The 24,516-nt window shown below is 49.9% G+C and overlaps 1 protein-coding gene across 6 annotated transcripts in view; it reads right to left on the bottom strand.

Annotated features, from left to right (window-relative positions):
* LOC123755711 (tRNA (guanine(10)-N2)-methyltransferase homolog) overlaps positions 1-24,516 on the bottom strand; it is a 306,814-nt gene that overhangs the window by 60,556 nt on the left and 221,742 nt on the right. For all 6 annotated transcript variants that reach the window (XM_045738445.2, XM_045738446.2, XM_045738447.2 and 3 more), the window contains one exon: positions 4,563-4,704. In XM_045738445.2, coding sequence (XP_045594401.2) covers positions 4,563-4,704 — 142 coding nt within the window. The remainder of the gene's footprint in view (positions 1-4,562; positions 4,705-24,516) is intronic.

Here is a 24,516-nt window from a genome sequence, read left to right as displayed (position 1 = left end):
CATAGAGCAGACGGGAACCCCCAAGGATGGGGCGGATCGATCACGTCCAACGCACCCACTAAGATGACATGACGAAGCGCAGGGGAAAGAAACCCACCCCGCCAGCACTGAACCCCCCAAAGGGGTAGAAGCCGTCCGTCGCCGCCACCAGAGGCCGGAAGACAACCAAAAGCACCCACTAACTGTGGGACCATGCGAGAGTCAATAGAGCAAGCTGCTCCCCCAGTGCCCCATCAACAGCGAAGGGAACAGAGGCCCTTCCAAAAGAAAAAGTATACATACATATATACACACATATACACATATATTATGTACATATACATATATATTAGCACATATACATACACATACACATAAATACACACACAAAGGTGTATTACATACACGTGCATATGCACATACACACAGTGTACACATGCACATGTACATGCGCACACATAAACATGAAAAGAAAATTACAAGCCGCCGACCAGTGGGCAGAGAGCACCACGCCAGCCAGGCGAAGAAGGCACAAAACTGCATCAAAAGGCCCACCTCGACAACAAAACCCCAAAGTCCCAGCACGACCACAACATGTGCCAAGACCCAAAAAGATCAGTCTGCAAGCCAGGAAGACCCCGGAACCCCAGAAGGCAGAACCGGGTCACACACGAGGAAACAAAGCCCCCTAAACCCACAAAGGGGGCCCAAGAGGATGAAACCTCTGGAACAAAACCAAAGAATCCAAAGGAACCCGGAATCAAACCAGGGGAAGCCCAAACCACCACATTTGCCGGCGGAGATACACCACAGAAAGGCAATGCACAGCCCCAGACAGAACCCCAAGGGAAACGGTCAAAACAGACCGAAAACTGAGGGACGAGGTGTGGGAGCAAGCATAGAGACAGGGATACTGAGCCCAAACCCTAGGGCCCAGATCCAAAACAGACAAAACGGAAAACCCGGTGTAAAATGAACACTCAAACGTTCCCAGAGGAACAGAAAATGGGCAGAAGACACCAGAAAAGCAAAGAAATGCCAACAGGAGAATAAAACCTCTGAAAAAGGTGAAAAAACTCACCCAAGACGCTCGCTTGCACACCCAGGTGTATGTAAACAAACTGCAATGTCGCCCTGGTGGCCACGCCGGGAAACCGGCAGAAAAAAATGGCCACCAGACCAGGGGGCTGTGACCGACGCAAAAGATACGAAAACACTCCAGCAAAAGTGGGAAGCAAGCAGACTGGATGGGCGAAAAACTCCGCCCAGAAGCAGAAAACCCTGGCAGGGTCAAAGAGCCCCAGAACTGCTAACAGGTATCCCCCACAGCCCTGGAAACCCGCAACAGAGGCCCCGGGGCACAGCCGTCTTCCAAGCCCTCCGCCCTTAAAGAAAAGATAGAGTCCAAAGGAAAGGCAGCAAGAAAGAGCCGCTGGTATGACCCAGAAGCCTTGGCAGGAGGAACAGGCTCGAAAACCTCCATCCCCAACCCGAACGGGGCAGCCCCCCGAAACTGCCCGAGTCTCGGCCCCAACTAAACCCCGCCCCGACCCCGAAACCTGCAGACGGTCTGGAGCTGGGAACAGGGAGGGAAAGGGGCAAACAGCACATAACCAAAACGGGGCGGCCCCGGGGCATCCGAGTGCGAAACCAACATAGTATGTTGCAGCAACATAACCTACCTTGAAACACGGATGCCGCCTGTAATCTGAACAGTAATAACATCAGGAGAGTACTGGAGAACAAGCAGAGAATATCTCTCGCAAGACTCCGGGTCAAGGTGTCAGTGACCCAACAGGCAACACGACGGAGGTAAAAGAGGCGACTGTCACCCAGACACAAGGACACAGCAACCAACGATCCCGTACAAGACGGGTTGGAACCCGGGAGACACATTCAATGGTCTACCGAGCCCAGACAGGGGTTTCCAGGGTCCGTAGGCTGACTGCTGCGGGAAGCCTGGGCAAGGTGTTGCTAACCGGTTAAGAAACCCAAAAATAACAAGAGGGTAGAGGATAGCACTGAAATCCCATGCGACGTGTACAATCACGGGGGCCTAGCAGAGGGCTGCCAAACACAACCAGTGGAAATATAGCCACACTAGGCAGACCCCCACCAGGCAATTGAAAAGAAAAACAAAAGAAAACCCCCGCAAAAGTACACTGTCTCCAGAGGCAACAGGAACCGGTCACCGCTTAGGTGGCAGGGCGCGCAACACATTGACGTCCTAACCAGCACAATACCAATCCCTACCCAGGGCCAAACAAGGGCCCCAAGCCCCAGCTGGCCCCAAGGGTGAGGCAAATGCCAAGCAGCAAGAACCTCTACGGGAATGGTTCCCGAACGCCCCAGGGAAGATAACCCTGTTACGCAGGGGCAGTACTCACAAGGCGCTTAGGGAAGTCAGCCACTAAGCGCATGCAGCCCCGGCACTGATGAGGTACTCCTGGCCACAGCACAACACAACACACGGCAGTGAACGCCGCACAAGGCAAACACCGCCTAGGAAACTGTGGCCAGAGAAGCGTCTATCTTGGTTGACATTAGCTTACGAACTGAAGTTTGGCAGCCGGCGCAGTAGGTCCGGGGTTTCCCCCTCCCCCTCTCGGGGCAGGGAGGCCTGCACGGACGATCGGCGCAGCAGTAAAGTGTGATGTTTGCTTGTTTCCTTGGGATTGTAGGGACTTTCTACCTCTGTGTTCGTTTTTTTGTTTTAGTTTTTTACCATGTGGGGTTTGTTTTGTTATGCGTACCTTTCTGGGTGCCTAACCCCGGTTGATAGCAGATAAGGATAAACCCCAACCACAAGGGGGTTTTCCAGGGCCATTGCTCCCTGAAACCTCTCTGAAGGGGCCAGGTTCTGGCACTGGTCCCTGGTAGGTCTGAACTCCTTAGCTAATGTCCCAGTCTAATATAACATACATTAGCCCGATAAGCTCCAGGGAGCCGTAGGGGCTCCCCACAGAAAACAGGGACTTACCAGGTAGGTGGCAGCATGACAGACATCAATGCGAAGAAGAGACCATCGGCTGCAAGACTCCCCAAAGCAACACAAGACTACAGAGGGCCACTAATACACACATTATATATAAGTATCTATATTTGTGTTCACCATAGAGAACCACTGAGCTGGTATGGTGAATGCAGACAATAACAGGTGACCACACTGTCAGTAAACGATACTATTTCCCTCCGTCCCTCACCATCACTCCTCCCACAGTGCTAATTATCACAACAATCCTGCTATTATCACAATCCTGGTCACTTTTATCACTGTCAGGGGTCATCTGTAATAATATCATCGCTAAATAATAGCAGTTATATTTATTTTGACACTTTTCGGTGATGCTGTGGTCACAAGCTAAACAGCTGTTCACTTCATGTTGCGTGCGCCAGCCTTGGTTGCTCCAACAGTACTGTGGCTCTTACACTGGAGAATATTGCCCACGATTTTTTTATAACATGGCAGTCTGTTTACAAGAGCCCTGAGGAAGCTAATGTGAACCCCGTGTAGTCGCGGGCCAGTTTGAATCAGTGCCTGGCATATTATGGCGTACATATATGCCATGCGCACCGTGGGACATGTTACTCATGGTGTATATATATGCCAGGCACAGTTTAAGGGTTAAAACTAACACCCAAGCGTTCCCAGAGGAACAGAAGATTGCATAACACCACAGAAAAGCAAAGAAACTGCAACATGAGGATAAAACCCCTGAAGGAGGTGAAAAAACCAGTGGCAAAGCAGGGAAGTTAACCGCTGAAAGAAAATGGCCACCAGAACAAGGAGCCATGACCGACACAATAGATTCGAAAACACGTCAGCAAATGTGGGAAGTAAGCAGATGAGAGGGAACGAAAAAACCCCGCCCCGAAGCAGAAAACCCAGGGAGGGGCAAACAGCCCCAGAACTGCTAGCGAGCATCCCCCCAACCCCGGGAACCTGCAACAAAGGCCCCTGGGCAGAGCCATCCTCCATGCTCTTTGCCCTTAAAGAAAAGGAAGAGTCCAGGGAAAAGGCAGCAAAGTTGCCGCTGTTAAGACCCAAAAGCCTTGGCAGGAGGAACAGGCTCGAAAAACCTCCGTTCCCAACCCGAATGAGGCAGGGAGAGGAAGGGCTGTGTGGACAAGCGGTGCGGCAGTAGTGTGTTAAGTTGCTTGTTTGCTTGTTTCCTCAGGATTGTAGGGAGTTCTACCTCTCTGTTCAGTTTTTGCTGTTAGTTTCTTGCCATGTGGGGTTTGTTTTGTTATGCCTATCTTTCTGGGTGCCTAACCCTGGTTGATGGCAGATAAGGAAAACCTCCAACCACAAGGGGGGTTTCCAGGGCCAATGCTCCCTGAAACCTCTCTGAAGGGGCCAGGTTCTAGCTCATGGTCCCTGATAGGTCTGAACTCCATAGCTAATGTCCTGGTCTAATATAACATACATTATCCTGATAAGCTCCAGGGAGCCATAAAGGCTCCCCTCAGAAAGAAAGCAAACAACCTAAGATCACTCAGGTCCCTAATATCTTAATATCTACAGAGATTAGACACCATTTAAAGAGGTGTAGATAAAGAATAATGTTAATTATGAGACTTACGGTCAGTAATGATGGCATCAACATAGGGAACACCTCTCCAGAATAGTCTTGCATTATCCATTACTACAACATCCATGTATTGATTCTCTAATCCATACTGTTTCAGGTTGCTAGATATAGATTCCCCTGCTGTGCGTTGCTTCTGTTGAAGTAGACAATTATGCTTAGCTGACCATACAGTACTCTTATTACCTCATGCCTCTGAAATAGTATCTCTTTTCAACTATATTATTACTATATTCATTACGGGAATAACCCAGCACTGAATGAAATGAAACACCTGTTTCTGGAAGAGTCCCTGGTGGCTCCCAGAAGCTATTTCACTGAGATGGCTCCATTATAATGGATCACATTAGTCGCAGGAGTGCTGTCTGACCCACTGGGGGACCAGAGCCAGACCCTGGTCCCTCTCATAGAGGTGCAGCTAGCGAGTGACAATTCTCCACTCATCCGGGAAAAGCATCCAGACGGTCTGTGAAGTTTTACAGACAAATGCAAAATTCCCAGAAAAGAAAGCCAAACAACACAAACAATTAAAATTAAATAATAGGGTTCACTCATAACTAGCTTAGACTCATTATTACCAATAGTTGTCCATCAAGTGGTCCAGCCTGAACCCACAGCTGGCTCCCCTTATCAATTCTGGAGCTAATGAACAATCCACTAACAAACTTGGAAGGGAGAGAGGGAACCAGTGAACCACCGGGGCTCTTCCAAGAAACCAGCATTGAAAATAATAAAACGCTATTTTCTGGGCGAGGCCCGGAGGGTCCCTGAAGCTATCCAAACTGATAGAGTGCTTTATTAGTATAGGGTCATCAGTCACAGGAGTCCTTTTACCTACCTGGGACCAACAAGCCAGAACCTGGCCCCCCTCAGCGAGGCGCAGGGAGTAATGTCCTATGAACACTTTACGTTTAAATTACGTAATACTTGCCATCGACTTGAAAAGACACCCAGAAAGATAGGCAAAACAAAACATACTACAGTCTGGTGAAAATTGCTACATTCCTCGACCTTGCTATCGGAACCTCAATCATTCATTTATTCTCCTCTATTTGTTTGTGATCTGGCCCCAGGCAGCACCTCCACTCAGGAGAAGCCTATGTAGTTCCACGGCCGTTGGCAGAGTTGCCAGTGGCGCGACTGCTGGTATGTTTTGTTTACCTGCGGCGGACAAAACCCTCCCTCTCTTTCAATGTTTTATATCTGTCCATATTTTTTGCATCTTGCTGCTAGTGCATCAGCAAATGCAGGATATATGTTGTTTATAGCTTCAACAAGTAGTGAAGTCAAGAGAAAATATATTGTGATGATATATTATCAGAGCATTTAGCTTATAAAGATCAATCTTGAATGTCTCCTGTAGTGGTGGATAGAGGTGCAGAGGCAATGTGTCCAAATTTGAGATTGTGATTCTCTCTCTCTCTCTCTCTCTCTCCTGAGCAAATTTATAATGCCAATGAAACAAGTTTGTACTGGTGTATGTTAGCCTAATCAAACCAAACCAAACATAGCCTAACCAAATGTAAACTAACATGAAGACTAAACCAAACAACAGAAGATGAGGAGATGATGACGTTTCGGACTATACTGGAGTCCTGGACCATTATCAAGTCGATTGTGATAATGGGCCAGGATGGACCACCTATCAACTTAATGATGGTCCAAGACGGACCGAAATGTTGTCGTCTCATCATCATCTGGTGTGTGGTTTAGTCTTCATATCTTCAGCCACGTTACTGTCACTCATCATCTCCAAACTTACATAACCAAACCCTAACTAAACCTAACCAAAGCTAACCTAACCAAATCAAACTAAACCAAAGCTAACCAAACCAAAGATAACCAAAGCAAACCTCACTTAACCAAAACTAAGTTAACCAAATCAAAGCTAACTAAACCAAAGCTAACTAAACCAAAGCTAACTAAACCAAAGCTAACCAAACTAAAGCTAACTAACTAAAGCTAACTAAACCAAAGCTAACTAACCAAAGCTAACTAAACCGAACCTATCCAAATCAAACCTAACCAAACCAAATCTAACCAAACCTAACCAAACTTAACTAAACCAAAGCTAACCAAACCAATGCTAACTAAATCAAGCCTAACTAAACCTATCCTAACCATAAAATTGTCTTACGCACTTCCATGGAAATAAACATGCCATTCACCTGGGCTGTATGGGTCTCGAACCATGGACCCCATGCATCCGAGGTCAAACAAAAGACATGAGGCCATAAGACATGATGCACTCCCGGCCTAACCAACCAAGCAGCCACCCCCAACAGACCCCTCCACAAGCCAGCAATCTCATTCTTCGCCAGAAAAGACTGGAGAGGGCTGCAAACGAACAAACCGACCTCCAGAACCAAAAGAGCAGAACCCTCTATGCTGGAGAAGAGTATGAAGCTCCACAACCTGACCCCCAGAGGCCAAGGCCAAGGCCAACAAAAACATGGCTTTCATAACAATATCCCGGACGAAAGGGGCCACAACAAACCAAGGGAGGGGAAAGAAAAGAGTGCACCTGATCCAAAGGCCAAGACAGCTGCGCATGAGCAGGCCAGAGGTGAAACAATGCCCGAGAAAGCTTACAGAATGGAGCAGAAGTGACATCCACCCCGAACGCAAGCTGAAGCGGCTCTACCAGCGTTGCACGATACGAAGTGACAATATTCGGCATAGATGATAGTCCTCAAACAACCAAGATAGAAACTACAAAACAACCCGATCAGAAAGTGAAGATAACCTATGAAGAGTCATGAAGTGTCGAAAGGACAGCCAGTGAACTTCATACTGCCACTAAGATGAAACTCACAGCTGGGACACCAGCAACAAAGACACCTGATCACCATACAAGTGGTGATAAACCCGCGTCAAAAAGACCAGACGCAAAGATCGGAGAACATCGAACCAGCCACATGCCGGACAGGACCGATCTGCTGAAAAAGGTGAAGCCGCTGAAAGACCCTCGGGTTCGGACACCAAGCAAGCAGCGCCAAACACCAAGGGGCCAACAGGGCTATCCTTCCCTGGTAAGTCTCCAAGCGAGCCAGGACCTGGAGCAACAACCAAATTGGAGGGGAGAAGAGGTACAGGTAACCCCACCTTGACCAGCCCAGCCGAAAGGCGTCAATCTTAACGGATTCGCAATCGGGACATGGTGTCGCATATACAGGAAGACACCGAAGAAGTCCACATCCGGGCGCCTGAACCTCCGGCAGAACCAATGGAACGAGTCAGTGTCGACCGTCCATTCTGGGACAGGGGAATGAAATGGGACAGGTCGTCCGCCAGTATGTTGGACACTCTTTGGACATGAACCTCCTCCAGGAAAGCCAATCCCCGAGAACTCAGCAGACGAGTCAACCGAAGCGACCAACCCCAAAGAGCCAAGGACAGCATCAAACCCCCACTGTTCAGACAATGAACCGCAGGGGAGCAGTCCGAATAGAGCAGGATCGTCGATACGCGAGTGATGTGAACCCTCTGAAACGAATGCCACACTGCCGCGCACATGCTGTGAGCCCGACAGAAGGATGGACCCCACCGATCCTGGCCGACCTGGTGAGCACTGGTCACAAAGCCCCAGCCGAGAGACGAGGCTTCCATGAACACATCGAGTGAGGGCTTGGGTAGGTGCCACAGCACAGAACCCTGAAAAACCCGTAGAGGAAGCCAGCGACGCAGCAGCTGATGCAAGGCCCCTGGGGTCCGAACCCAGTGATCGCAACAGCAGCGGAAGAAATGTCCCCGAAGGAACCAGAACAGCCACTGAAGCCAGATCAGACCTGACGGGTAGACCAGCACGGCGAAGTTCACTCATACACAGCTCCTCGAACAACCAACAAGTGACCCGGGTGCCCTCTAAAAACAGCCGAAGGCAAGAGGGAGAGACAAGGAAGCGTTCTAGAGTCCCACACAAGACCCAGCCAAGTCCGAACCTGAAAAGGAACCAAATAGAACTTCCTCCAATTCACCAAGAACACAACCCCGGCAAGCTGGTAAAGAACCAAATCCCTGGCGAGCAGACACGCCGACTGGCTGGGAGTCCAGACCAGTCAGTCGTCGAGGTAAGCCAGAACCCGAACCCCAAACAGAGGCAAACGGGCCACAACGACCCGTGCAAGGCGTGTGAACATCTGAGGTGCCAGATTCAAGCTGAATGGAAGCCAACAAAAACGGTAAGCCTGCCACCCCACAACAAAACCAAGCCAGTCCCTGAACCCCAGATGAATCAGAATGTGCCAATATGTGTCCCGAAGGTCCAGGGACACAATCCAAATTCCCGGCTCCAAAAGCAGCTGAAACTGGGACAGAGTGGTCATCCAAAAGGAGGGGCAAGGAATCCAGGAGTTTAGATGGGACCAGTCCAGAATGAACCACAGATTCGCACAGTCCTGTTTCGGCAATGAAAAACCGAAGGATGGTGTTGTTTCGACTACTCCAAAGAGCACCCATTCCAAGACGACCCAATAAAGCGTAGGGGAAGAAGACTGCCCACACTAGTCCCAGACCCTCTGAAGGAGGAGAAGCCGCCCAACGCCACCAGAGGCCAGACCCGAAATACCCACGAATCGTGGGACCAAGCGTAAGCAAACAAAGCCAGCCTCCCCTCCCCCATCGTCCCATCAACAGGGTGAACCGCGAACTGCCCCATCAACGGAAGCGAACTTATGAATCTCGCAAGGGGCCGATGCCCCTTACAAGAAGCCGGCCAATGAACAGAGTGATCATCGCACTGACCAGACGACGCCAGCTCTGAAGGAAGCACCGGCTAAGAAGCTGGCACCAATGACCTACCCCGATCACTGGTTTCCCGAGCCTAGGCCTTCTGAGAACGGCCACCCCGGAGAACCAACAAGTCCGACATAGGATGACAACTAGACCAAGCCACTTTCAGAAACTGCATGATAGCAGCTTCCACAAACAGCAATGGAAAAAACCAGCGTTGAATGTAATGAAACGTCATTTTCTCGGTGAGCCCCGGAGGCTCCCTGGAGCTTATCGGGTTAATGTATGTTATATTAGACCGGGACATTAGCTAAGGAGTTCAGACCTACCAGGGACCAGTGCCAGAACCTGGCCCCTTCAGAGAGGTTTCAGGGAGCAATGGCACTGGAAAACCCGCTTGTGGTTGGGGATTTCCTTATCTGCCATCGACCGGGGTCAGGCACCCAGAGAGGTAGGCATGACAAAACAAACCAAACATGGTAAAAAACTAAAACAAAACAACAAAGAGGTAGAAACTCCCTACACTCCAAAGGAAACAAGCAAACAAGCAAACATCACACTTTACTGCCGCGCCGATCGTCTGCGCAGCCCTCCCCGCCCCAAGAAGGGGAGGGGGAGCCCCGTACCTACTGCACCAGCTGCTAAGCTTCAGATTGGAAGCTAAGCTTCAACCAACGCGAAAAAACCACCGACCGGTGGGAGGGAGGGTTGCCGGGGAGCCTCCGGGGCTCACCCAGAAAATGACATTTCATTACATTCAACGCTGGTTTTCTGTGGGGAGCCCCTACGGCTCCCTGGAGCTTCATACCCAAAGAGAAGGAAAAGAAAGGGCTAACGCAATGCAAGCCGGAGCAGCTCCACCAGTGCCGCATAAAATGAGGCAACAGAAAGGAAACATCAAATAACTGTAGTCCAAAAAACCCAAGAAAGGACAAGACAACCCGATGCGAAAGAGAAGACAATGTACAAAGAGCAAGAAAAAGTGCATAGAAACACCAGGAACATCATACTATCGCCAAGACAAAGCTCGCAGGTGGGACACGGTCAACAAGACCACCTGAACACCACAGAGATCGTGATACCCGCGTCAAAATACCAGACACGAAGAGCTGAGGAGAAGGTCGAACCAGTCACGTACAGGATTGATCCGACCTGCCAAAAGAGGCGGAGCCGCGGGAAAACGCCCCGGGTTCGGATACCTATCAAGCAGTGTCTGAAAAGAAGCTGGGCAGGCCACTAAGGAACCATAAGGACTGCTCTTGTGGGAATGGGCTGCAACCGAGCCAGAACCCGAAGCAACAGCTGGACCGGGAGAAGAGGAACAGGTACCCCCACCTCGACCAGTCCTGCCGAAAAGCATCCAATGTGAACGCCTCGCAGGCGGGGAAGGGCGCCACATAAAATGGGCGATGCCTAGACCACGCCAACGCGAAGAACGTCCATGGCCAGGAGTCCATATGTCCGGCAGAGCCAACGAAATGAGTCGGCGATGACTGGCCAATCTGCGAACAGAGGAATGAACCGAGACAGCTGTTCGCCAGGACGCAGGACACACCCCAGACATGAAACTCACGGTTAACCAAACCCCGAGATTCCAGCAAATGAGCCACTCTAAGGAACCAACCCCAAAGGTCAACACCTAAGAGAAACCCTGTGGTTCCGGCAAGAACCACCAGAGAACAGTCCGAATGGAGCTGAATGGTAGAGCACCGAGTGACCCAAACCCTCCGAAGTGCAAACCAGACAGCTACGAACTCCCGAACCGTGCTGTGAGCCTAACGGACAGGCAGACTTCACCATCCTCAGCGACCTGGTGAGCACTGGTCACAAAAGCCCCAGCCGAGAGATGACCCGTCCATGAACACATCAGGCGAAGGCTCGGGGAGGTGCCAAGGCACGGAACCCCGAAAACCCCAAAGAGGAAGCTGGTGACGCAGCACCAACACAAGATCCCTGGAGGAACGAACCCAACGATTGCAAGAGGCGGAAGGGGAGTCTCCGAAGGAACCAAACAGACGCTGAAGCCAAACCCGACCCAGCGGGCAGACCAGCACGTTGAAGTTCAGACTCCCACACAACCGCTCGAGCAACCCGGGACCCCCTCATGCACAGCCAAAGGCGGGACCACAGCCGCAGTAACACTGCTGGATTGAAAGACAAGGAAGTAGCCCAATAGCCCTAAACAAGGCCCAGGTCCGAACCCGAGACGGAAACATATGGAATGGCCTCCAGATCACCAGGAAACCAAACCTGGCGATCTGGAAAGAACCACACCCCTGGCGAGCAGACAAGCGGACCGACTGGGAGCCCACACCAGCCAGTCATCGACGTAGGCCAGAAACCGAATCTCAAGCAGACTCAGACAGGGCACCAAGATCCGGTAAAGATGCAAAAAATACACCAAGTGCCAATAATTGACCTAGAGGTCCAGAGCCACCAACCAGGCACCCAGCCCCAACAGAAGCCGGACAGGAGACAACAATCCCCCTAGGAGGGTATAGAAGCCAGGGCGCAGACTGAAGAAGTCCAGAAGAACCGCAGATTCGAAGGCCCATGTCTGCAAAAAGCAGACGGGAACCCCAGAAGGATGGAGTGGATCGACCACGCCCAATGCACCCACTAAGATGACATGGCGAAGCGCAGGGGAAGAAGCCCACCCCGCCAGCCCTGAACCCCCCAAAAGGGGGAGAAGCCATCCACCGCCACCACCAGAGGCCGGAAGACAACCAAAAGCGCCCACAAACAGCAGGACCATCTGAGAATCAACAGAGCAAGCTGCTCCTCCAGCGCCCCGTCAACAGAGAAGGGAACAGAGCCCCTTCCGAAAGAAAAAGTACACATACACATATATACATGTGTATATACACATACACACAAGGTATGTGACACACATGTGCACACACACACAGTGTACACATGTACATGCATACACACACACACACACACACACACTTGAAAAGAAAATTACAAGCCGCCGACCAGTGGGCAGAGCACACACCGGCCAGGCAAAGAAGGCACAAAACTGCATTAAAAGGCCCACCTCGACATAACCTCAAAGTCCCAGCACGACCACAACACGTGCTAAGACCCAAAAAGATCAGTCTGCAAGCCAGGAAGACCTCGGAACTCCAGAAGGCAGAAACCGGGTCACACACGAGGAAACAAAGCCCACAGAACCCACAAAGGGGGTCCAAGAGGAAGAAACCTCCGGAACGAAACCAAAGAACCCAAAGGAACCCGGAATCGAACCAGGGGGGAGGCCAAACCACCACATTTTGCCGGCGGAGAAACACCACAGAAGACAGACCCCCCCCCCCAGAGTAACGGTCATAACAGACCGAAAACCGAGGGACAAGGTGTGGGAGCAAGCATAACAGCCAAGGACAGAGCCCAAACCTAAAGGCCCAGACCCAAAACTGACAAAAATGGGAAACTCGATGTAAAATCAACACTCAAACGTTCCCAGAGAAACAGGAAACGGGCAGAAAACACCAGAAAGCAAAGAAACGAAAACAGGAGAATAAAAACCCCTGAAAAAGGGTAAAAACTCACCCAAGAAGCTCGCTCACACACCCCAGTCGCATGTAAAAAAAACGCAACGTCGCCCTGGTGGCCACGCCGGGAAACTGGCAGACAAAAATGGCCGCCAGCAGGGGCTGTGACTGTCGCTAAAGATACAAAAACACGCCAGCAAAAGTGGAAAGCAAGCAGACTGGATGGGCGAAAAAGGCCGCCCAAAAGCAGAAAACCCAGGCAGGGACAAACCGCCCCAGAACTGCTAGCAGGCATCCCCCACAGCCCCAGGAACCAGTAACAAGAGGCCCCGGGGCAGAGCCGTTCTCCAAGCCCTCCGCCCTTAAAGAAAAGCAAGAGTCCAAGGGAAAGGCAGCAAGAAAAAACCGCTGGTAAGACCTAGAAGCCTTGGCAGGAGGAACCGGCTCGAGAACCTCCGTCCCCCAACTTGAACGTGGCAGCCCCCGAAAACCGCCCGAGTCTCGGCCCCAACTAAACCCCGCCCCGACCCCGAAACCCGCAAATGGTCCAGGAGCCGGGAACAGGGAGGGAAAGGGGCGAACAGCACCTAACCAAAACAGGACGGCCTCGGGGCATCCGAGTAGGGAAACCAACCTAGCATGTTGCAGCAACCTAACCTAGCTTGCAACACGGATGCCGCCTGTACTCTGAACAGTAATAACATCAGGAGAGTACTGGAGAGCAAGCAGAGAAAATCTCTTGCAAGACTCCGGGTCAAGGTGTCAGTGACTCAACAGGCAGCATGACGGAGGTAAAAGTGGCGACTGTCACCCGGAGACAAGGGCACAGCAACCAACGATCCCGTACAAGATGGGTTGGAACCCGGAAGACACATTCAATGGTCCCCCAAGCCCAGACAGGGGTTTCCAGGGCCCGTAGGTTGACTGCTACGGGAAGCCCGGGCAAGGTGTTGCTAAACCGGTTGAGGATAGCACTGAAAACCCCTGAGACGTGTACAATCACAGGGGCCTAGCAGAGGGCCACCAAATATTACCAGTGGAACTATAGCCACACTGGGCAGACCCCCACCAGGCAATTGAAAATAAAAACAAACGAAAAACCCTGCAAAAGTACACCGTCTCCAGAGGCAACAGGAACCGGCCGCCGCTTAGGTGGCAGGCTGTGCAACACCTTGACGCCCTAACCAGCACAATACCAATCCCTACCCAGGGCCAAACAAGGGCCCCAAGTCCCAGCTGGCCCGAAGGGCGAGGCAAATGCCGAGCAGCAAGAACCTCTACGAGAATGGTTCCCAAACACCCCAGGGAAGATAACCCTGTTACGCAAGGGCAGTACTCACAAGGTGCTTAGGGAAGTCAGCCACTAAGCGCATGCAGCCCCGGCACTGATGAGGTACTCCTGGCCACCGCACAACACAACACACGGCAGTGAACGCCACACAAGGCAAACACCGCCTAGGAAACTGTGGCCAGAGAAGCGTCTATCCTGCTATCCGTCTATCTTCAGCTTACGAACTGAAGCTTGGCAGCCGGCGCGGTAGGTCCGGGGCTCCCCCTCCCCCTCTCGGGGCGGGGAGGGATGCGCGGATGATCGGCGCGGCAATAATTTGTGATGTTCGCTTATTTCCTTAGGAGTGTAGGGAGTTTCTACCTCTCCGTTTGTTTTTTTGTTTTAGTTTTTTACCATGTGGGGTTTGTTTTGTCATGCCTACCTTTCTGGGTGCCTAACCCCAGTTGATGGCAGATAAGGAAAACCCCAACCACAAGAGGGTTTTCCAGTGCCATTGCTCCCTGAAACCTCTCTGAAGGGGCCAGGATTCTGGCGCTGGTCCCTGGTAGGTCTGAACTCCTTAGCTAATGTCCCGGTCTAATATAACATACATTAGCCCGATAAGCTCCAGGGAGCCGTAGGGGCTCCCACAGAAAGGGTGACAAAAACCTAAGAGCCCGGGCCCAAACAGATTCCAAAGAGAGAGCAAGCACAGCCTGATAGCATGCAAGACAAGAAGAATAGAACAGAGACACTGCATTCTTCAGGATAGGCAGAAACAGCTTCAACAGTGCAGCCAATGCCCAAGCCGTTGAGGGCAGCACACCCGACAAAGGCCGGCACACAATGACTCCACATCCCTCCTCAAGCCATGCCAAAGACAGCTGAAAGGAGGGGAAAAGAAGCACAAGAATGAAGCCAAATGCCCACCGGCGCACAAATCCTCGACAAACAAGGACGCCAAAAGAGCAGAAACCTGCACGTGCAGCTGTACAAAGTCAACATCTTGAGAAAGCACGCGGGCAAACAAGCACGCATTAAGGTGCTCAAATTCATCCTCCAGGTAAACCAGCAGAACGGTAGAAATTTCTCAGCTACTCAAGCGGGCGGGTCCAACAGAACCCAAGTCATGCCCCCCAACAAAAAGAACGGGCAGTCTTCCAGCCAGGAAGACTCAGGAACCTCCAAACACACCCAATACGGGGAAGAAGAACCAAATTCAAATCACGACGGATCCATGACGGAGGCAGAATCCAGGTCTCGCAAGAGGTACACAGCAAGAGCCTCCCGAACCCCCTTAGGTGAGATTCAAGAGTTAGAAAACCTCTGGAATGATAGAGCCAAGGAATGCAAGGGAACCTGGAACTGAACCAGGGAAGGAAGCTGACCTCAAATCCTACTCATACAGGAAATGAGGGTAACAAAACCCCTCCCCCTGCAACAACAAGCCCCATGAGCAGGGCACCAACAAGCCCCCCCAAGTGGGGTCAAAGGGGTCTCAAGGCCCCCCAGGTCAACTCCTCCCCAGCCCCAGGATCCCCCCAATTCGGGACCTGGGGCTGAGCCGTCCTCCAAACCCTCTATCCCCTGAAAAAAGGCAGAGTCCAGGGGAAAGGCTGAAAAGAAGGTGGTGTGCTGGCCAGACCCAGGAGCCTCAGGAGGAGGAACCGGCTCAAATGCCTCTGTCACCAACCTGAATGGGGAACCCGCCATCCCCAAAGCTACACCGAGTCTCATTACCAACTAAACCCCTGCCCCTACCCCAAAACCCTCAGACATTTGGGAGCCGGAAGCAGAGGGGGTGGGGGAAGGTGCAGAATGAACAACAGGGAAAGGATTAAGGCACGCGGACTGAACCAAAGTCGAAGCGACTAACGCCCCCAGGTCCGGGTTCCCTATAACCAAAGCGGGGCAGCCACGGAAATTGAGCTCGTAACCCAAAAAATCCATAAAGAGGAATGTTCTTTACCCGAGGTTCCACTGTACAGTACTTGGAGATCCAAATGTGTAGAAAACATACAACCTAAATGACCACATCCTTTGCAAAGAGGAGAAGCAAAAATCAGGAAGAGGCCACTAGGAGGAAACCAGAGCTAACATAATAGTGGTTCATAGTTCATAGCAGAGCAGCAAAGGATAAGAAACTATGCCGAATCTGAACAACGGGCTAGCACGGCCTACAACACGAGGCGGACCAAATAAAATAAATCTAGACTTAAATACCACGAGTCTAAACAGAGGGGCCTAAAAGACCCTTGAAATACCTGAGGCCCCTGCCCCGATGGTCTGGCCCATGAAAAGCGACCTCCTAAATATACTGGAGAAGAGTACTCTGTCAGTGCAGCAGCAGCAGTTACTGGAAGCCCACACGGAAGATAGCCTTGAGCACATATGCAGCTCCAAGCACCCTATGAGCCCGGTCCATACAACACAAACTGAACAGAAAACATTATCATGAAGCTCACCAAAACATGGAACAACAGCCAGCAAAAGTCCAAGGATAGCTGGCATTTAGCTTAGAAGCAGCACAACCCAAGCAACTGGTGGCAGTGGCAGAACTGACTTGGAAGGTGGCGGGAGACCTGGAGCACCAGCCTTCCCTCCCTTCCTGGTAGGAGGAGAGGTTGGGTTAGTGCTAATGAGCTTGCACTAGTTTTGAGAGATTCGGTTGTTAGTTTATATTGTTTCAGAATTTTGTTTGGTAGTGTCGAGGCTATTGTTCTTTTGAACAAGTAGTGGTCTGTATTGGTTCACTGACTTTACGGATGCTTTACCAGTGGGATGGTGGAGTGTCACCTGCTGTCTCTGCCTTTGTAAGATTGCGGATACCAATCTAGGCAAAAGGCATCCACTGTGAGGGCCTTGCAGCCCAGAAACGGTGACACATAAAGAGGCAGCCATCAAAGTCACAACAAAGTGAAGAGGTCGATGTCCGGGTGCCCGAACGTCTGGCATCAGACGTTCGGGCACCCGGAATCAGCAATGATGGTCCAATCCATGGAAAGAGGAATGAACCGAGAGAGAGACCATTGGCCAGGATGTTGGACACACCTTGAACGTCAACAGCATGCAGAGACAAAACCCATGAACTCAGCAGAAAAGCTACCTGAAGTGACCAGCCCCAAAGAGCCATGGACCGTAAAGACTTTCATCCCGGTTGAGACAATGAACTACTGAGGAACAGTTCGAATATAGCCGGATCTTCGAGCCTGAAGGAATCGAACACTCCACGGCGCCTGCCATACAGCAGCAAAATCCCGCACCGTGCTGTGAATCCGACGCAAATAAAGGTGCCAACAAATTTGGCTGGACTGGTGAGGACTAGTCACAAAGCCTAAGGAACCAGCAAAAAGAAGGAACCAGCGAAGAGACACTGGAGGAGAGATCCCAGCTTTTATGAGAGTGGATAAAGGGGCTGCCCCGAAGATACCAGACCAGCCATTTGATACCCACTGGGTGAACCAGAAGGGCAAAGTTCAGACTCTCACAAAGCTGCTCGAGCAACCACCGAGTCACCTGGGTACACCACAGCACCAACAGACAGCGAGACTGCTACCAGAGCAAGGACTGCAGGAGGCAGGGAAATCTACATTAACCAAGAATCCCAAATGAGGCCCAATCAGGTCCGAATCTGGGATGGAACCAACTGGAACATTCACCAGTTCACCAGGAATGCAGTGAGCTAGGAAAAAAACAGATCCCTGGCTAGCAGACAAGCAGACCGGCTGGGAGCCCAAACCAGCCAGACATTGAGGTAGGCCAACACACGAAGACCTAACAAATAAAGACTAATCATCATTTGTTGATGGCTTCGGTGTTTTTTTTAAACATCCAGTAGTCTGTTTTGATTCGCCTAGCTTTCTGGGTGCTTCCCTAATGGGTGCAAAGATGATAAACTTTGCAAAGTGTTCATAGGCCATCACTTCCTGTGCCTCTCTGAGGGTGGGGGGGGGGGCCAGCGTCTGGCTCCTGGTCTCCGGTAGGCGAAAAGAACTCTGCAACTGATGACACTCAAGTACTATGGCACTTGATCAGTATGATAGCTTCAGGGAGCCAACAGGGCTTCCCTCAGAAAGCTACGTAACCACCTCCTCTGGAAGGAAAAGAAAGGAGGCGGACAAAAGTGCGAGGGCCCACACTGAATCAAGTGAGAGAGTGAGCACACCTCGCCTACACACAAGCTGCACAGAAGAGAACATGGCAAACTGCCCCCACAGAATGGGAGCAAATTGCTACAGGAAGTGCCGCTGAAGACGACATAGCCGAAGCCAAAGCCCCAGAAAGAGGTGCACCACCGAGTGCTCCGACATCCCACAAGAGTCAAACCGACTGGAGCTCAAGGAAGCTCATTATAGAAAACAAGTGCTGATGGCCCCGAATATCATCTGCCACCAACGAAGCTGACAGTGAGGGGAATGAACAGAAAGCTGCAGCTCAGGGGAGCCGGTCGGCCGAGCAGACAGCACACTGGACTTGTGATCCTGTGGTCCTGGGTTCGATCCCGGGCACCGGCGAGAAACAATGGGCAGAGTTTCTTTCACCCTATGCCCCTGTTACCTAGCAGTAAAAATAGGTACCTGGGTGTTAGTCAGCTGTCACAGGCTGCTTCCTGGGGGTGGAGGCCTGGTCAAGGACCGGGCCGCGGAGACACTAAAAGGCCCCGAAAGCATCTCAAGATAATCTCAAGCATCTCAAGATAACCTCAGCAACACCGCAGGAAGAGTAGGGCAAAGGCAGGTCATGAAGGAGCTCAAAATTGAGGCCCCGAAAAACACCTAAAGGACATTGCCACTCCAATGTGTGGGAGCGGCAAAACTGCACTTAAGAGAGAGAAGAAAACAACTGAATGTCCGCTGTCATGTCATGCTCCCTGGCAAGGCTCGTGGTATAGAACTTTCCCTTATAAATCAATGAGCCACCTGGTCTCAAATTAATCAATTGCAATATGTCTAGGATAGAGTGAAAGTCTAAGTAAAATCCACCAGTATACTGGGGCAAACGTATCTACATGACACCGCTTATTATATACATAAATCTCTAAATATATACTCACAACCAAATAACAATGTAGTAAATTAACATAAGGCACAAGTCATAGCAGCTAGATGTCACTAAGCCAAGTTCACTTAACAACATTGGAACACTAGTCAACTCAAGACTGACTGAAAGGTTTTGAACATGGTGGGGTAGTGATGTTACATAACCAGAGTGGGATATAATGTCTCAGCATGAACATCAATAACACAAGTCAGTGAACTATCACTTTGCCATCAGAAAACAAAGTCCCAAATGGACTGGCAAATGGCAAAATCTAGAAACTCTTCTCAAATAGTCAGAATTCACAATGACTAGATATATGAAAGTCAAGAAACTCTCTATGGAAAGTAGAATCAACAATGACTGGAAAATCTGGCAAAGTCAGGAATCTCCTCTCAAAAGTTAAAGTCTACAAATCAATGAAATTTGACAAAGTCTAGAAACTCCTCACCAGAGGTGATGTCCACAAAGGCACCAAAGTATGACGAAGTCCCCAAACGGCTCAACTAATAATATGTTACCTTACCACAATAGTTACAACTTATGAATCTGGTGAAAACACTTTGTAGGTGATCCACACAAATAATTCTCTTCTTGCATACTGGTAAGAAGGCTTACCTTCTATTATATATATATATATATATATATATATATATATATATATGCGAACAAGCCTGAATGGTCCCCAGGACTATATGCGAATGAAAACTCACACCCCAGAAGTGACTCGAACCCATACTCCCAGAAGCAACGCAACTGGTAACTACAGGGCGCCTTAATCCGCTTGACCATCACGGCCGTCAAAAGGAAGTGATAGCCGAGGCTATTTGAGCCACTTCCCCGACGGCAACTCGGATGGTAATCTTGGGCATAGCATTTCACCAAATCACCTCATTCTTTGGGGCACACGTGAGGAACACAAATGCGAACAAGCCTGAATGGTCCCCAGGACTATATGCGAATGAAAACTCACACCCCAGAAGTGACTCGAACCCATACTCCCAGAAGCAACGCAACTGGTAACTACAGGGCGCCTTAATCCGCTTGACCATCACGGCCGTCAAAAGGAAGTGATGGGGTGTGAGTTTTCATTCGCATATAGTCCTGGGGACCATTCAGGCTTGTTCGCATTTGTGTTCCTCACGTGTGCCCCAAAGAATGAGGTGATTTGGTGAAATGCTATGCCCAAGATTACCATCCGAGTTGCCGTCGGGGAAGTGGCTCAAATAGCCTCGGCTATCACTTCCTTTTGACGGCCGTGATGGTCAAGCGGATTAAGGCGCCCTGTAGTTACCAGTTGCGTTGCTTCTGGGAGTATGGGTTCGAGTCACTTCTGGGGTGTGAGTTTTCATTCATATATATATATATATATATATATATATATATATATATATATATATATATATATATATATATATATATATATATATATATATATATATATATGCAATTGACGATCACAAAACACTGATCATTTTATGCGGAAAATCCACAGAGAAATATGAAATGAGGTGAACGTTTCGGCTTTGTTAAAGCCTTTGTCAACACCAGACTGGCAGTCTGGTGTTGACAAAGGCTTTAACAAAGCCGAAACGTTCACCTCATTTCATATTTCTCTGTGGATTTTCCGCATATATATATATATATATATATATATATATATATATATATATATATATATATATATATATATATATATATATATATATATATATATATATATATATATATATGCGAACAAGCCTGAATGGTCCCCAGGATAATATGCAACTGAAAACTCACACCCCAGAAGTGACTCGAACCCATACTCCCAGATGCCACGCAACTGGTATGTACAAGACGCCTTAATCCACTTGACCATCACGACCGGACATAATGAGGTGATAGCCGAGGCTATTTGAACCACCCCACCACCGGCACTCGGATAGTAATCTTGGGCATAGCATTTTACCAAATCACCTCATTCTTTGGGGCACACGTGAGGAACACAAATGCGAACAAGCCTGAATGGTCCCCAGGACAATATGCAACTGAAAACTCACACCCCAGAAGTGACTCGAACCCATACTCCCAGATGCCACGCAACTGGTATGTACAAGACGCCTTAATCCACTTGACCATCACGACCGGACATAATGAGGTGATAGCCGAGGCTATTTGAACCACCCCACCGCCGGCACTCGGATAGTAATCTTGGGCATAGCATTTTACCAAATCACCTCATTCTTTGGGGCACACGTGAGGAACACAAATGCGAACAAGCCTGAATGGTCCCCAGGACAATATGCAACTGAAAACTCACACCCCAGAAGTGACTCGAACCCATACTCCCAGATGCCACGCAACTGGTATGTACAAGACGCCTTAATCCACTTGACCATCACGACCAGACATAATGAGGTGATAGCCGAGGCTATTTGAACCACCCCACCGCCGGCACTCGGATAGTAATCTTGGGCATAGCATTTTACCAAATCACCTCATTCTTTGGGGCTCACGTGAGGAACACAAATGCGAACAAGCCTGAATGGTCCCCAGGACAATATGCAACTGAAAACTCACACCCCAGAAGTGACTCGAACCCATACTCCCAGGAGCCACGCAACTGGTATGTACAAGACGCCTTAATCCACTTGACCATCACGACCGGACAATAATGAGGTGATAGCCGAGGCTATTTGAACCACCCCACCGCCGGCACTCGGATAGTAATCTATCCGTAATCATTAACATTAATTTATGTATATATATATATATATAACTGAAAACTCACACCCCAGAAGTGACTCGAACCCATACTCCCAGAAGCAACGCAACTGGTATGTACAAGACGCCTTAATCCACTTGACCATCACGACCGGACATAATGAGGTGATAGCCGAGGCTATTTGAATCACCCCACCGCCGGCACTCGGATAGTAATCTTGGGCATAGCATTTTACCAAATCACCTCATTCTTTGGGGCACACGTGAGGAACACAAATGCGAACAAGCCTGAATGGTCCCCAGGACAATATGCAACTGAAAACTCACACCCCAGAAGTGACTCGAACCCATACTCCCAGAAGCAACGCAACTGGTATGTACAAGACGCCTTAATCCACTTGACCATCATGACCGGACATAATGAGGTGATAGCCGAGGCTATTTGAACCACCCCACCGCCGGCACTCGGATAGTAATCTTGGGCATAGCATTTTACCAAATCACCTCATTCTTTGGGGCACACGTGAGGAACACAAATGCGAACAAGCCTGAATGGTCCCCAGGACAATATGCAACTGAAAACTCACACCCCAGAAGTGACTCGAACCCATACTCCCAGAAGCAACGCAACTGGTATGTACAAGACGCCTTAATCCACTTGACCATCACGACCGGACATAATGAGGTGATAGCCGAGGCTATTTGAACCACCCCACCGCCGGCACTCGGATAGTAAACTTGGGCATAGCATTTTACCAAATCACCTCATTCTTTGGGGCACACGTGAGGAACACAAATGCGAACAAGCCTGAATGGTCCCCAGGACAATATGCAACTGAAAACTCACACCCCAGAAGTGACTCGAACCCATACTCCCAGAAGCAACGCAACTGGTATGTACAAGACGCCTTAATCCACTTGACCATCACGACCGGACATAATGAGGTGATAGCCGAGGCTATTTGAACCACCCCACCGCCGGCACTCGGATAGTAATCTTGGGCATAGCATTTTACCAAATCACCTCATTCTTTGGGGCACACGTGAGGAACACAAATGCGAACAAGCCTGAATGGTCCCCAGGACAATATGCAACTGAAAACTCACACCCCAGAAGTGACTCGAACCCATACTCCCAGAAGCAACGCAACTGGTATGTACAAGACGCCTTAATCCACTTGACCATCATGACCGGACATAATGAGGTGATAGCCGAGGCTATTTGAACCACCCCACCGCCGGCACTCGGATAGTAATCTTGGGCATAGCATTTTACCAAATCACCTTATTCTTTGGGGCACACGTGAGGAACACAAATGCGAACAAGCCTGAATGGTCCCCAGGACAATATGCAACTGAAAACTCACACCCCAGAAGTGACTCGAACCCATACTCCCAGAAGCAACGCAACTGGTATGTACAAGACGCCTTAATCCACTTGACCATCATGACCGGACATAATGAGGTGATAGCCGAGGCTATTTGAACCACCCCACCGCCGGCACTCGGATAGTAATCTTGGGCATAGCATTTTACCAAATCACCTCATTCTTTGGGGCACACGTGAGGAACACAAATGCGAACAAGCCTGAATGGTCCCCAGGACAATATGCAACTGAAAACTCACACCCCAGAAGTGACTCGAACCCATACTCCCAGAAGCAACACAACTGGTATGTACAAGACGCCTTAATCCACTTGACCATCACGACCGGACATAATGAGGTGATAGCCGAGGCTATTTGAACCACCCCACCGCCGGCACTCGGATAGTAATCTTGGGCATAGCATTTTACCAAATCACCTCATTCTTTGGGGCACACGTGAGGAACACAAATGCGAACAAGCCTGAATGGTCCCCAGGACAATATGCAACTGAAAACTCACACCCCAGAAGTGACTCGAACCCATACTCCCAGAAGCAACGCAACTGGTATGTACAAGACGCCTTAATCCACTTGACCATCACGACCGGACATAATGAGGTGATAGCCGAGGCTATTTGAACCACCCCACCGCCGGCACTCGGATAGTAATCTTGGGCATAGCATTTTACCAAATCACCTCATTCTTTGGGGCACACGTGAGGAACACAAATGCGAACAAGCCTGAATGGTCCCCAGGACAATATGCAACTGAAAACTCACACCCCAGAAGTGACTCGAACCCATACTCCCAGAAGCATGCTTCTGGGAGTATGGGTTCGAGTCACTTCTGGGGTGTGAGTTTTCAGTTGCATATTGTCCTGGGGACCATTCAGGCTTGTTCGCATTTGTGTTCCTCACGTGTGCCCCAAAGAATGAGGTGATTTGGTAAAATGCTATGCCCAAGATTACTATCCGAGTGCCGGCGGTGGGGTGGTTCAAATAGCCTCGGCTATCACCTCATTATGTCTGGTCGTGATGGTCAAGTGGATTAAGGCGTCTTGTACATACCAGTTGCGTTGCTTCTGGGAGTATGGGTTCGAGTCACTTCTGGGGTGTGAGTTTTCAGTTGCATATTGTCCTGGGGACCATTCAGGCTTGTTCGCATTTGTGTTCCTCACGTGTGCCCCAAAGAATGAGGTGATTTGGTAAAATGCTATGCCCAAGATTACTATCCGAGTGCCGGCGGTGGGGTGGTTCAAATAGCCTCGGCTATCACCTCATTATGTCTGGTCGTGATGGTCAAGTGGATTAAGGCGTCTTGTACATACCAGTTGCGTTGCTTC

The sequence above is a fragment of the Procambarus clarkii genome, chromosome 43 (assembly GCF_040958095.1).
Source record: "Procambarus clarkii isolate CNS0578487 chromosome 43, FALCON_Pclarkii_2.0, whole genome shotgun sequence".
Lineage (NCBI taxonomy): Eukaryota > Metazoa > Arthropoda > Malacostraca > Decapoda > Cambaridae > Procambarus > Procambarus clarkii.
This window is presented reverse-complemented; position numbering and strand designations above follow the sequence as displayed.